Raw genomic sequence first — 15,113 nt, forward strand, 5'->3', positions numbered from 1 at the left:
TCTGTTTCCTTCATGGATTACTAACTGTAAATTTAAAATACTTTGTTTCTGAAACATGAAAATATGACATCAATAGAGAAGAATAAGTCGGTCAAAGTTTCAATCTTAAAATTTTTCTGTATGTTTTTGTATTATGAACTTTCAGACTACTCATTGATTCACATGGTTTTAGCAGGCAGGCTGGATTGTGGGCTGTTCACGAATTGACTTCATAGTAACTTCACTGGAATGGAATCCACAGAAACTGGATTAGGTCAGGTCACAGAGAATCTCCTACTCAGATCAGGGTTTTTACCTGGACAGACACTGGAATACACCCTGAACCATGACAGACCCCTGAGATACTACAGCTCTTTCCATCCCCAACCATTCTCTCCTATTTCTCAGCTTCAGGTAAGTGGACTAGCTCCCAGCTCCCCAATTCTCCAGCTCAAGGCTCTGCCTACAACCCCCATCCTCAACCCAAGCCGGAAACAGCAGTATCTGACTCAGGACACATCTCAAGGGAAACATATCATAAATTCGATTTAAAGGTCTACCCTTACCTAAAAAAAAAAAAAAAATTATATTTTGGCACCTAGTAACAGGTACCATTGTTTGAATAGTATTAAATATATACACATATCCAGGAGCAGATAGATTCAAGAAATCAGGAGTTCATAATCTCTGGGGTTTTGGTACCAGAGCAATGATCCTGGAATTAGGAGTCCAGGAGGAATTCAGTAAGGAACACATACAAAGAGAAAATGACTGACAAGGGGTCAAGTAAATCAAAGAGCATACGAATTACAAACAACAGCTTCTGAATTTAGAAACAGAACTTAAAATAGCTTATAAAATCATACGATCATCACATTGTCTTGAAGATGTTTCATTTTTACTTCTCTCTGTATGTGTATGTGTATTGTGAACACACATGTATATTATACACACCTTTCTTCGCTTACGTACATACATTTTATTTCTACTTATGCATAAACATACATATACATTACAATTACATATAGGAAGCTCAAGAGTTTAAGGCAAAATGAATTATTCTACATTGTGTTGATGCCTCCTAAAGCTTGGAGCAAATGATAACAGCTAAAATCTACATAAATTTACGTTTTAAAATGCTTGATTTCAGTTTCGTAAATAAAATTAAATAAACATAGCAGCCAATAAGAGAAGATCATGAAACTCCATGAGGGAAAAGGGGATGTTGCTGGTTCTGAGAGGTATCTAACTATCAAGCCTGACACTGTAGTGAGAGATAAATATCTTTTTGGCTCTCTCAATACAGATACGATAGGGAATAAAGATTTTCTCAAGAAAAAAACGTATTGTTTTTCTCCAAGTGGAGGGTTTTTCTCTTCAGAACATTAAATTATTAAAAAGACAGAAGTCTTTTATTATATGCTTGATAAACATGTTATCTATAATTTTCTTGGGATAAAAACATTAGAACATAATGACTGATAGTTATTTAAACCTATACATATTATGATATATATAAAGAGGGATGCATCTAAGAATTTGGAGCCCTGTTCTTGCAGTGGTTAAGCACTCAACTGCTAACCATAAGGTCAATGGTTTGAATCCACCAGCCGCTCCGTGGGAGAAAGATGTGACAATCTGCTTCTGTAAAGATTACAGCCGAGAAAACCCTATGGAGCAGTTCCACTCTGCTCTACAGGGCCGCTAAGAGTCGTAATCAACTGGACGGCAGTAGGTTTTTATCTGAGGATAATTGCTCATTGTTCTTTAATAGGATTGGTTTAAAAAAAAAAATGTTCTATGGCCTTTAATCAATTTTAACACCAATTTTAAAGGATCATTTTCTCAGGCATGCTCTCCTTGTCTACAATGTCATAAGGACACTCATTCCAAACATAAATTCTGACCATAAACCTACATGTTCTAGCATTTAGCATGGCTTGAACAATATTTATGTATATGACATGCACACAGAAAAGAGAAAACCTACCTTGACATAATAGAGTATAAATTATACAATATATTTCCCAACAAGCCTAAAATTTCTTAACAAGGTTCTGCAAGCATCTTGTTTTAAAAGGAAAAATTAGTGGTAGTAGATATTTATGTACATCTTCTCAGCCAAAACACTGAACTAGACATTAAATTCTGGAGCACAAACAACACAAAGCAAATTTCATCGATTCAGAAACCAAATAAAACATTATGACAAATGACATGTTAACAACAGATTTATCATTAGAGGAAGAAAACAGTAAATTACTTACTTTGTTGGTCCATGATTTAAACAGTTCTGAAAAAGAAAACTTGGTATTAATACATTGCCTATATAATTACTGGTCAAATATGACTGTTGATATAGGGCATCACATTTAAAACTGCACAGTCACACTTGGGAGAATCCTCTTATTCACCTAGTCCAGCAGTATGCAGTCACTTAAACCCGTTGGGTCTGGCCACATTTACCATGCTGTGTTTCTGAGTGGGACTTCAAGGGATTGTAGGGACTTTCAAAAAGCTGGGTGGGGTGTGTGTGAGGGGGAGGCAACCACAAGGAACACTGTGAGCCCGAGACCCCAAAAGGTAACTAGGTTAGAAACTGGAGCCTTCACAACATGAGGGGAGCATGAAGTCCAGCACTCAGCCTCTGGCTGGGTTCCAGGCATGGTCCCTCTGGAGAAGGGGACAGGGTTAACTATCAGGACACTCTACTGCAATTATCTCTGGAGATTCCAGGCCCTGTGGATGGGTTCTGAACAGCAAATTTGAGAAGGCCTGGTCTTCTGTTACATGCGCCAAAATCTGCTTTTAGCCAGAAAATCCTCTCATGGGTTGTGAGAGCTGTAGCACTCTGACCATCCAAGTGGAAATGTGTGCTGGTTATTTCTCCAGAAACATAATAACATAAGCATTTTACTCAGTGCTCCTTCCATCTGGTGCCTCACATCATAGTCTTTCCCGCTATGATTCAGTCATTATCCCTATCTCTCCGCTGTAAATCCCAACCTCCTTCATACCTGTCAGTTCCTATTACCACATAAGGCAAAAACTCCTTCATCTGGTTGTTTTATCTTGGACCCCTGAACTAATATGAATCACCCTTGCCCCTTCCCAGGACCACTCTAGCCCTGGCTGCCCCTCTAATAACTCCTCCTACTGTGTGCCATCTTAAACAGTCAATAAAAGTCAACCCATCCCTCTGTATCCTTAACTAAAATCTGGCGTTCTTAAGAAGAAACCACTTCCCTCCTCTCCATTTGAAAACTCTTCTTATCTATGTATTTACGTATTTATTTACGTATATATGTATAAAATTTCGTAATCTATTAAAACTCTTAAGGAGAAGTTCAGCAATAGTTGAATAACTCCAAATTGGTTTACTAGGCCCTGGCATCAATCCAAAAATGGGCTTCTTAGAACAATAGTAACCTGAGTCTGCACTAACTAGTCAAAAACCAATTGCTCTGGACCTCATCACACCAAGGGGCAAAGTAGATTAAAAATGATAATTGTCTGCAATTAACATATAAGCCAAACAGTAAACTAGCCAACACGTGCCACTAAAGTAAACTGTTTTCACAGGGCTATATAACTTTTTAGGGTCCAACCTGAAAAGAACTATATGGAGACTAACTTCATACATATACAAGGCCACCGTTACTCTTGTCGATCTCATGTTTTCACCATTAAAGGTTATACGTTAAAATTAATACCATTAACTTAACGCTAAGAGTACCTTAACAAGTATACAAAGATTAAAAGATTGATAAACTCTAGAGTAGAAATAGATATCCCTTAAGTAACACACCAAGCTAAACATCCCCGAAACAAAAACCAAAACCAAACCCAGCGCCGTCGACTCAATTCGGACTCATAGCGACCCTATAGGACAGAGTAGAACTGCCCCAGAGTGTTTCCAAGGTGCGCCTGGCGGATTTGAACTGCCGGTCCTTTGGTTAGTAGGCGTAGCACTTAACCACTACGCCACCAGGGTTTCCATCGCCAAATGTTTTGTTTATTCCCCATTCTCTCCCACTGCTCTTTAACATGCTTCATTAAAAAAAGAAAATGTTCTATGGCCTTTAGCCAATTGTATCAGCAATTTTAAAGGACTATTGCCCCAGTCTAGCCTACAATGTCATAAACGTACGCATTTTAAGGACAAATCCTGAATAATATTCAGGAGAAACATGGGCATTGTTCCCCCCAACCCCGAACAAACCAGTGAATTGGGAAAAAAAAAAAAAAAAAACCTAGGCTTTCTGGAGTGAAAAATACATACATCTGAGATGGAAAATTATTTTACTTAAAAAAGATTTCTTCTTATGTAATTCATTGGTTTAGCCCAGGAAATCCAGGGCAAAGTAGAAATAAAGGCCGTGCTAGAAAGATGAACAGTTCAAAGCTAAGGATATGCCCTCTATCAGGAACAGGTGAAGGCTTTTAAGGGCTAGAGTTTCATAAATTCCCAAGCGCATGGCCAAAGAGTCCCGCCTACGAATATGCAGTGTTTTCCTCTCCTGGGCTCAGAGAGCATTCCCTCCTTGCACAGAAATCCAAAGAAGCGAAACCAAACAGATTCTAAAACTGGGCTCATTGGTTCACAGTTGCCCTTTTCCTTCCTAATTTGTTCCAGTAAGTCTTAAGCTATGGGAGAGTGACCATGAGTGCCTGTCCGCCAAACAGCTGCAGAATGAAATCTGAGGCTTCCTTTTCCTGAAGCTTGTAGAATTTTAGCCACTACATAGTATCTTAAGCATGAAAAGTGGTGTGCCGTAAGCAAAATGTTAAGTGACCTTTGTCTCTGTATGGACACTAAGTGTGTGTACCAGGAGAATAAAGACATGACTGGGTTCCTCCCTGACCACTCCTTTGTTTGCTGTGATAAGGATCCTTTGGTCTTCTCAAAGGTTTGGGTTTATTATAGGATATTGACGTTTGCTTTTGGAAATGACCAGCTGGGTTCTGATTGAATTAATTAACTTATTCAACAGAATAATTTTTAAATAATGGCTTCCCCTCCTCTTATTAAAACAAAGACTTATTCAACAAAGACTTCCAGGAAAGAGAAAACCACATTTGGGCTGTACCAAAAGAAAAAAAAATTGTAAAAGTCATTATATACTGTACCACTGGAACCTTAATTACTTCAGAACAAACACAGAACTTTAAAATATAATCTCATCACTACCTACTTCTTCCTAACCCTCTGTTAAGTGAGGGCTAAGAGGAAACTGGGGCATCATATACAAAAATATACCTATAAATAAAAAATCTCGGTTAAAGTGACTTTACCAGAATCCTGAAGTTCTCATTGCTGCTCTGGGCTATTTAATAACTGAAAACCTTTACCACTGGGAAGAGGCAGGAACAGTGCAGGTGACAGCCAGGTACGGCTCCACAATTTATACTACAATGAAACCCTTCTGCCCCATTTCTTTGGGTCCTGAAATTTCTATCTCATTGCTTTCAAAAAGTATTAATGTAAAATCTGGAACCTAAGGGAAGGCATACTTAATTTTGGCAGAATCTAAAACTATTATCCCAATGACTGAGGCTTAAAATCAATTTGGATAATTTATCTGAATTCACTTGTTGATTGCCTAAGAAACAAACACAAAAAAACCAAACCCACTGTTGTCTAGGTGATTCCAGCTCACAGCAGCCCTGTAGGACAGAGGTGAGCTACCCCAGGGGGATTCCTAGGCTGTAATCTTTATGGCAGCAGATTGCCACATCTTTCTCCCTCAGAGTGGCTAGTGGGTTGGAACCACCAACCTTTAGCAGCTGAGCTCTTAACCACTACACCACCAGGGCTCCTCTTGCCTGAGAACCAAACCCCCTCAAAATACAACATAAACCAGCTTACTTTCTTCTCATTGCCCCAAAATGTGGACATATGTTGTGAATTATTTTAGTCCAACTCTACTACCTGAAAAATTATTACAAGAATTCTCGGTTTGTGTGTACATGTGTGTTGGGGGGATTAGAGGTAGGCCGAGGTGAGGGGAGGGTGGAAACCCTAATGCTTGCTGAGGTAACTCACAATTCGCATGAACTTCCATGTTACTTACGAAATAACATAATAAACAAATAGGAAAAAGGTACAGTTAATGTCTAATGAGAAAAACATGTCATCTGCTGAAACTGTGGTTTTGGTAGAAGATAAGTGAACCAGGACTGAGCAGCATTCCAGTACCCTAGCAAGCCCTTTTGTGATGCAGGGAGGGGAGCGGAGCGGAGGGGAGTGGCCTGCGACTCAAGCTGAATTGAAATGCAAATACATGGTAACAGAGAGGGTTCCTCTAAATACCTGCTCCTGGATTTTAGTTTCAAGAAAAAAATAAAAACAAATATGTTCAGAGTCAACCTGGAAGAGCATTTCATAGTAAACCTTGAATAAATATGTAATAATACACCGACTGGGGCCAAGTGAGATATGCTGGGCAAGTGTTCTACAAAACTGACAATAAAAAAGACAAAAGAAACAAAAAGTCATACGTTGGTTATTCTCCTTCGTTTCATTTGCTTTATTACTCCTGGAAAGTTTTCCATGACAACCCAGAGTTTCCTCTCAAATTTGGGTTGTTGCAAATGAAGCCCAGATGAGGTAAAATGACTACTTAATGGCATATAGCTAGCTGACTAGCTGATTTAAGCTGGCTCGTCAGTGTCTGTCCTTTGCACTTGTGAAAAAACACTCTTCCAAACAGCCAACTTTCAGTGGAATTTGTTAGAGGAAGATCTTTATCTATCTTATGTAAGGCATAAATGGCTTGAAATTTCATTTACTCTTTCGGCCACCTAGCAAAAGCTCTTGCCTGGCCTAGTGAAAACAAAGCACTTATTAAAAAATAAAATTTAGAAAATGAAAAACACAATTTTTAGTTCAGGGCTTCCCCAAAGTCAGTAACCTCCGACTTACTGACAACGGGATTTATGGACTACTGGTACCTGCCCTTTAATGTTATGTAAATTTATCCTTTGAAAAGATTGAACCAACCCTGAAACAAATTCTTCATCCCTATTATCTTCACTTGCTCCAAGCGCAGCTTTTAAATCATCGAAAAGGCCTTGAGCCTTTTCTTGCATTAAAAACCCAAACCAAACCCATCGCTGTCCATGGAGTCAATTCTGACTCCTAAGAACCCTATAGGACAGAGTAGAACTGCCCCATAGGGTTTCCGAGGAGTGCCTGGTGGATTTGAACTGCAAACCTTTTGGGCAGCAGCCATAGCTCTTAACCACTGTGCTAACCAGGGTTTCCTCTTGCACTAAAGTAAGGCTAATAAGGACTCTATGCACCTGTTCTGATTTACCTACAAATTTCACTTAAAGACTTAGGAAGAGATCTCCTTTGTAACCCTGGGACTACTTGTACTGATATAAGGTGCTTTAAAATTGAGCACCATTCAAGACAGAGTATATATAAACTTATATAAATATCCACTTATTACACAGCTTGAGTTTTTTTTTTAAAGGAATGCTGACTGAAGAGGTACAATATGCAAGGCAGGAAACCAGGCACTAGGGCTATAAAGGTGAGCAGATACAGGAAATAGAAAACTAACACAATAAAGAATTACTCTACGTGCTACGAATAAAAGTAAACGGTGCTATAAAAAAGAATTATGGGGGCACTAATTTAGATGGTGAGACACTATCAGGAAAGTCAGCTCTGACTGAAGAAAGTCCAGTAACAACCATCATGTGCCCCTGGGTGTATGTAGGAGGGGTGCCATGACAGACAGAGGGAACCACACGTGTCTAAATCATGAGGCTAGAGGGAGCTTGGCTCATTTCCTCAATTAAAAGGTCGGTGGGGTTACACAGCAGAAGGAGAGAGAGAGAATCCCAGGAAAAGATGGAGAGGTCTACTGGGGCCATTTCACACACATCTAACATTTCTTCACTTTCAATGCTAAGTAAGCTCTCAAAGGCCAAGCACGGTCAGTCTTGTCCAGGACAAGGTGCTTAATTGATACTTACTGAATTAACCTGTGTGTGGTATTATTTAATTCCTTCCACTCTGTAAAACAGTTACCTTACAGATCTGAAAGCTGTTTAAACTAAAACCCTGCTTTTTACATTCCACTTTCCTATTCACTGCAGAAATCCACTCATTTCCTTTTGTTTGTCATGGTGTTTGCTCTTGTTGAAAACCCCACAACTGTGGTAAAACCCACGGTGGCATTAAAAGAAAATTCTGCTGTTGGGAAAGCTTAGAGAAGAAAAAGAAAGCCAAAACTTCGTGCCCCTTCGCACTAAATAGTGCCACATGTACTAAGCACGGAGCCCTGGTGGTGCAGTGGTTAAGAGCTAAGGCTACGAACCCAAATGTCAGCAGTTCGAATCCACCTGCCGCTTCTCGGAAGCCCTATGAGACAGTTCTACTCTGTCCCATAGGGTCACTATGAGTCGGAATCCCCTGGACCGTAATGGGTTACCGGTACTAAACATGAATTGCAAATTTTTTTCTTTTAAATTTCTATGGAAAACAAAGGCTGCCTGTTCCTGGTACACAGAAGTGAGGTGCCAAGACTTCCAGGAGTAACTATGGGTAAGTGAAATCACATAGGAAAACCTGACAGTGAGCTTGGACAAGCAAGGGTCGTATTTTTAGCAGTATTAGGTACTGCTCAGGAAACCCTGATGGCGTAGTGGTTAAGTGCTACAGCTGCTGACCAAGTGGTCGGCAGTTTGAATCCGCCAGGCGCTCCTTGGAAACTCTATGGGGCAGTTCTACTCTGTCCTATAGGGTCGCTGAGTTGGAATCGACTCGACGGCACTGGGTTTGGGTTTGGTTTGGTTTAGGTACTGGTCTAATTACATCACATGTGTTGATGTCTTAACCCAGTTTCAGAGATGAGGCAACAAAGGCACATACATGAAATACAGGCAGCCCCCGGTTATGAACAAGATCCATTCCCAAGGGTCTTTAAATTGAATTAATAGATAAGTCAGAACAGGTACATAAGATTCTTATTTAGCATCAAACGTTTGTCTTAGCATATATTTTACCTTTCAAAAAAAATTTTTTGTGTGTGCATACAAATCACTAAGAAACACTTCCCAAATACACTAAAGTATCTTAAGCCTACAACTCAAATGTTTAATACAATAGGCTTATGGCAGTCCGTTCTTAAAATAAGTACCAGTTGTTCTTAAAACCCAAACCAAACCCACTGCCATCGAATCGATTCCGACTCATATTAAGTCGGATGTTTTTTAAACGGAGACTGCCTGTAACTGGCTCCAAGCCCACGGATACTAAAAGACAGAAACAACTGAAACTCAAAACAGCTTAACGCTGGAGCTGGTGGTCTTACCACCACACCGCCTCTATCTTTCGGTTTCTTTTCCTCGTCTAGGGTCCTCAGCATAGGCTGGGGCTAAATGACAGCTGGATGACTCTATTAATCGTCTCTTCTAATACCTCCAACAAGCTGCTCTAACAAACCCAGCTTCTCGAATGGATTCAACACGGCTCTCTGCACTGCAAAGCAGCGAAAACAAAGCCCAGATAAGGCAGTTTCGGGCAGGACCAACCTTGTCATTGGGAAAGGTCGGGGCACGGCCCGGAGAACCGCTGGGCCAGCTAGAGCCCCTGGTGGAGACCCCGCTCCACTTCCGCGGTCGCTTCCCGAGGCCGCCCCCGGCCCCCAGCCCTGGGGCAAACAGAACCCGCGGGCCCTCGCGCACCTCCCCAAGCCGCGCCCGCGCCAGGAGACAGAGAAACCGCCCACCTGGGGCTGCCCCCAGCCGGCGCGGCGCAGCCCGAGAGCCAAGGCGCCCCGGTGCCCCAGGACCCAGAAGACCGCGCGGGGCCGAGGAGCTTCTCCCCGGACCCCTCGGCGGTCGGGTATGCCTGGTTACATAACTTCCTCTGAAGTCTCCGAGAAAAGGGGCCGCGAAACGACCTCGGCGCCGAAACCCGCGGCTCCCGGTGGGCTTCCTGGAGCCCAGGTATACCCAGTGCGCCCCTCACCTGGTCCCCGCGCTGGCGCCGAGGTCCCGTGGCTCCTGGAGCCCAGGTATAACCAGTGCGCCCCTCACCTGGGTCCCGCGCTGGCGCCGAGGTCCCGTGGCTCCTGGAGCCCAGATATAACCAGTGCGCCCCTCACCTGGTCCCCGCGCTGGCGCCGAGGTCCCGTGGCTCCTGGAGCCCAGGTATAACCAGTGCGCCCCTCACCTGGGTCCCGCGCTGGCGCCGAGGTCCCGTGGCTCCTGGAGCCCAGGTATAACCAGTGCGCCCCTCACCTGGTCCAGCACTGGCGCCGAGGTCCCGTGGCACCTGGAGCAGACCGGCCACCCTGGGGAAGTCCGCCCCGCCCCTCCCTTGCCGGTGGCAGGGGCTCAGAAGACGTTAGTTCTGGGGTTATCGCTGAAGCCCAGGAATGGGAGAGGCCCCACCAGCTGTGACTTGGAAAAGTGGAAAACTCAAACCTCAGATGCGGCCGCCCGTGGGGAGGAGTTGGAGCGGCCTACGCAGCACTTCCTTTATCCCGGCGCTGACTACAAGAGTCAGGTTCCTGCTGCCTTTCAAAGGTGGGGGCTGCGGGGTTGGAGGGAGGGGGGCGGGAGCATGAATAAATCGGCGTCAAGATTGTTTCTTTTTTGCGTGTGTTTCACCTCCCGCTCTCTTGCTTTCTTTGCATCAAATGATGTTTGGAAACTTGTTTTGAGTCATACTGACCAAGTGTATTTAGAAAGTTTCGTTTTCCGCCCCCGCGACAGGAACACAGATGTGCAATAATAAACAAGTAGTTGTGGAACTGAACGGTTCCTTGATTTTTTTTTTTTAATTTTTATTTACAGTAGTAACACGTGATGTTTCAAACAATAAAACCGAGAAATAGTACCCCCTCCACCCCTATGCCCGCTTCTCTCCCCATTCTACTGTGAACAGACTAAGAGGTAGAGGTTGGAAGGAAAGGAGAAAAAAAAAAAAATAGAGGTTGGAAGGAAAGGAGAGGAGATAGAAATTGCAAAGGATGGAAACAGGCGGGAGGAAACTGAACCACCTTCGCTGGAATTCCTTCTCTTCCACTTAACCAGCTCTGTGACCTCGGGAAAGTGACCTGCCAATCTCTGTGCCTCTTTTTTTTAAATGTTAAGTAAAAATTAAAAAAAAAAAAAAAAAATCAAGGAACCCTTCAGTTCCACAACTACTTGTTTATTATTGCACGCCTGTGTTCCCGTCGCGGGGGCGGAAAACGAAACTTTCTAAATACGCTTGGTCGGTTTGACTCAAAACAAGTTTCCAAACATCATAGTACTATCTAATAGAATTTTTATAAAGGTACAGAATTTAAAATAAGGAGCTTAAATAGTGCCTGGAACAGAGGAAGCGCTTAGTAAACGTTATATGTTGTTGTTACACAAATATGAGTATGCAGACCTACCAACGGTGTTTTTTTTACCTAAATAGGATTGCCTTTCTTCATCTAACAGTGATCTTGGAAATCTCCATATCTCATACAGATGTGATAATCTAGGTGTAGTTTGTTTCCATTTTTTAATGATGATTCATTATGCTGTAGCCATCATCCTGGCATGTCTGTTTCTGTACACAGGACTTGAAAACCATTAAGACAGGGAGCAAAGGCCCTGAGATCGGAAGGTGCCTGTTTGAGAAATAGCGAAGAGACTGGTGTGGTTAGAGGAGAAGCAAGTAAAAGAGAAATAGACTATAGTACCGGGGAGGTAATAGGGAGTTGAGTGTGGAGACTAGGGGTTTATTAAGACAAGGAACAGAGGGCCTCCCAAATCTGCAAACAGAGTACCAAGAAATGGGCCAGGGCGCAGAAACAAAGCCATTCCCCAGAACAATGGGGCAGGATATGTAAAAATAGCCCACAAACTTCTTTGAAGTTGCCTTTCAGAAGCAGCTGGAGAAAACCAGGCCCGGAGTCAAGCACAGAACATCCACCTGTGATGGCTGTGTGACCTTCTGCCAGGGGCAGTGAGGGGCTACAGGCCCAGCTGAGGAATCAGACCCCAGGGAGGGAGAAACTGTGTAGGTGCAGCAGCCCATAATAAGTCTTCCTATGAATCCCAGAGGCCTCCAGGACAGGAGCCATCTGTTGTTCTGTGAGATGAGGGTACGCGTTGCTCTAGGCCCTCCTGGTCTGCACTTGCAAGCCTCTTCAGTAAAGCTTTGCTTGTGTGGAAAACTCTGTGTGCCTTACCTGCTCATTCTTGACCAGTGAGAGGCAAGAACCTTATTCCGGTAAGACCATGTCGTTTGATTCTCCCATCAAAATACGATGAGAATGTCAATTTTTTCACGTGTCTCTGGTTCTAGGATTGCTATTGTGATTGGCAAATGCAGTATTATTTTACTATTGTTTTTGTTTCTTAATTGTGATTGTTAATGAGGTTGAGCGTAGTTTTACGTGATTATTGATCATTTTACCACTTTATTCTATAATTTGTCTTATATTAATGTCCATTTTGCTTTTTCGACTGGGGTATTTCCCCCCTCACTGATTCGTTGGTATTCTTTATACATTTTGCATTTGAATTCCTCTTCTATTAAAAAAGGTATGATTCTTCTTCCCAGAGGCCCTTTGGCTTGTAAGCTATTTAAAGTGACTTCCACCATTCATAAGTTTTAATTTTAAATTATCTTTTACTTTTTCATTTTGACTTCTGAACTTCACATTTTATTTTTAAAAGCCTAATGCACCCCCAAGACATTCACTATGATTTCTTCCTGTTTATTTTCTAATTACTAAGAAATTGGGATATTCCAGTTATCTTTTTCTTATTTGCAATTGTGTTTTGGTCCAAGAACATACACTGTCTGGTTTCAGTCATTTGAACTTTTTTGGAGGCTTGCTTTATGACCCTTTGCTAGATTTTATACATATTCTGCAATTATTTGCAAAGTATGTGTAGACTTCAGTTGTTGGTTACAGTGTTCTATTTATTAGGTCAGATTTCTTAATCATGCTCTTTGTTTCAACCTTTTCTTCATATATTTTGAGGTTATATGATTAGGCAATAATAATAATAATAAAAGTTGTTATCTCTTCCTGGTGAATTGAACCTTTATCATTAGTGTCCCTCTTTCTTTTTTTTTTTTTTCTTTCTAGTAATGTTTTCCCTTTAAAGCCTGTTTTTTCTGATATTAATGTTTGTTCTTATAAGTCTAAGATTTTATAAGGACAAGTAAATACATCAATAGACTCCCCCGCCCCACGCTTTTCCATCATCAAGGTCAGGAGAGGCAATTTTTCTCTGTGCTTTGTGCTCTTCCCTTCTGTGGGGTTTACTCTTCTTTCATTTTACAAGGTGGCAACGCTTTTCCTTCAGGTGGGCCCTGATCATTATCTGTGTCTTAACACCTTTGCAGTAGCCAAAGTAGATGTCCAAGGTCTCCTGTGTTCAGTAAAAACTTCCTGATTGTTGACTTTCTGCTGCAGATGGGGAAGGAGGGCTACAAAGATCTAGTAACTTCCATATTCAGTCTTATTTTTCAGCCTCTTCTCCCCCAATACATATTGTGTTTGTGAATCTCAAGGCTCTTTTGGTCAGTTTTTATACAGAAGAAATCTCCCATCCCTTGCTTAGGGTGGTATACACCATTGTCAGCGTGGGGTTAGTGAATGAGGGGGGTGAATCAGCCTCTGAGAATTCAAGCATTTCTCATTTTTATTTCTAAGCTTCAACTTTCAACTTTAACCTCACCTTTATTTGGCACCACCGAGCCTCTCTGGGGGTTTTGTGGCTGTGAATTGGATCTCCACATTCTCTTAACCTTCTTCATCCACTTTAACTTGCGACTTCCTGTCTTGCAAAATCAGCTATCATGCCTGCATCATCTTTCCAGTACCTGCAACTTGTTGAAATCATACTCTCCAAAATATATTCTTGTCTTTTCATCATCCTTGTAGCTTTTCTCAGCTTTGGGTTTTTTGCTTGTTTTTTTTTTTTTTTTTTTTTTAACTGACTTTCATTTTATCATCATCTCTGAAGAAAATTACCACTTTTAATCAGAGAACTTCTGGGTATGGTATCAACTATTGGTGCCTACCCAAAATTCAGCATCTGTTTTTACATGCTGAAATACTGGTTCTCGAATTTTGGTATGCATCAGAATCACCTGGAAGTCTTTTTTAAAAAACTGCTGGGGCCCCACTTCTAGAGTTTCTAGTTTAGTAGGTCTGGACTGGGGCCTGAGTCTTTGTTTTTCTGACAAGTTCCATGTGAGATACTGCTCTTCCGTGGACTACACTTGAAGAACCATTGTGCTAAAGGAACCCTTTTCGTTCAGGTATTGTAGAGCAGTAGGCTTATGGAGGGCAGGTCCTAACCGCCCCCCCCGCCACATAAAAAAAAAAAAAGAATTTTGTTTAGTAGACAATCTTAGTAATTCCATCCTTCTTTCCCCATGATAAGTGAATCATATGACTAGCTCTTCACCAAAATTGCCTCTCTTGACCTTGAAGATGGAAAAGGTAGAGGAAGGAATCCATATATTTATTTATTTTGGTATAGACTTGTTGACAAGTGGTTGTCCAGCCTGGGTTTACATTTCCTTGCATCTAGTGTGACCATGAGACTGAGTTAACCAATGGAATGTTAGAGGAAGAAACAATTTGTGGTCCCTCCAAGCCAAGGTTTTTGGAAAAGAAGTAAGCTTTTCCAGTGCTGTTTCCCTTTATCAGAAGATGATGAGTTGCTAAGGGTTGGTTAAAAACAAAACAAAAACCTGTTTTGTGTGGAGTCAATTCCAACTCAGAGTAGAACTGCCCCATAGAGTTTCCAAGGAGCACCTGGTGGATACAAACTGCTGATCTTTCGGTTAACAGCCATAGGTCTTAACCATTACACCACCAGGGTTTCTAAGGGATGGTAGAGCTATGAAACAGAAAAACCCTGCAGTCCTGAGTGCACCATGTGGATGAAAGCTGCCACCAAGCAGAAACCTCTACCGTGATAGTCATATAACGGAAAAATAAACATCCATTGTGAAAAACCATTGGAATTTGTTATACTAGCTAGCATTGCCCAAATTAATCAACTCTGGAAAGGTTGGGCAGGACTCTCTCAAAAAAGGCCATTTGCTATGCTGAAGAGATTGGGTTTTATCTTTAAGAACAGTAGAATTTTAATAGAGAATAGAA

The 15,113-nt window shown here is 41.8% G+C and overlaps 1 protein-coding gene across 8 annotated transcripts in view; it reads right to left on the reverse strand.

Moving 5' to 3' along the window:
• PLSCR1 (phospholipid scramblase 1) overlaps nt 1-10,592 on the reverse strand; it is a 30,616-nt gene extending 20,024 nt beyond the window's left edge. Inside the window, exons 1-2 of one of the 8 annotated variants that reach the window (XM_023555436.2) lie at nt 10,426-10,592; nt 2,247-2,272 (exon numbers count right to left, since the gene is read on the reverse strand). In XM_023555436.2, coding sequence (XP_023411204.2) covers nt 2,247-2,259 — 13 coding nt within the window. In that variant the 5' untranslated portion in view covers nt 2,260-2,272; nt 10,426-10,592. Of the gene's footprint in view, nt 1-2,246; nt 2,273-9,967; nt 9,988-10,035; nt 10,120-10,171; nt 10,194-10,239 lie in introns of those variants that run through there. The other 7 variants (XM_023555434.2, XM_064275571.1, XM_023555438.2 and 4 more) reach the window with 7 other exon arrangements.
• Between the last annotated feature and the right edge of the window lie 4,521 nt (nt 10,593-15,113).

Source organism: Loxodonta africana, chromosome 23 (assembly GCF_030014295.1).
Source record: "Loxodonta africana isolate mLoxAfr1 chromosome 23, mLoxAfr1.hap2, whole genome shotgun sequence".
Taxonomy (NCBI): domain Eukaryota; kingdom Metazoa; phylum Chordata; class Mammalia; order Proboscidea; family Elephantidae; genus Loxodonta; species Loxodonta africana.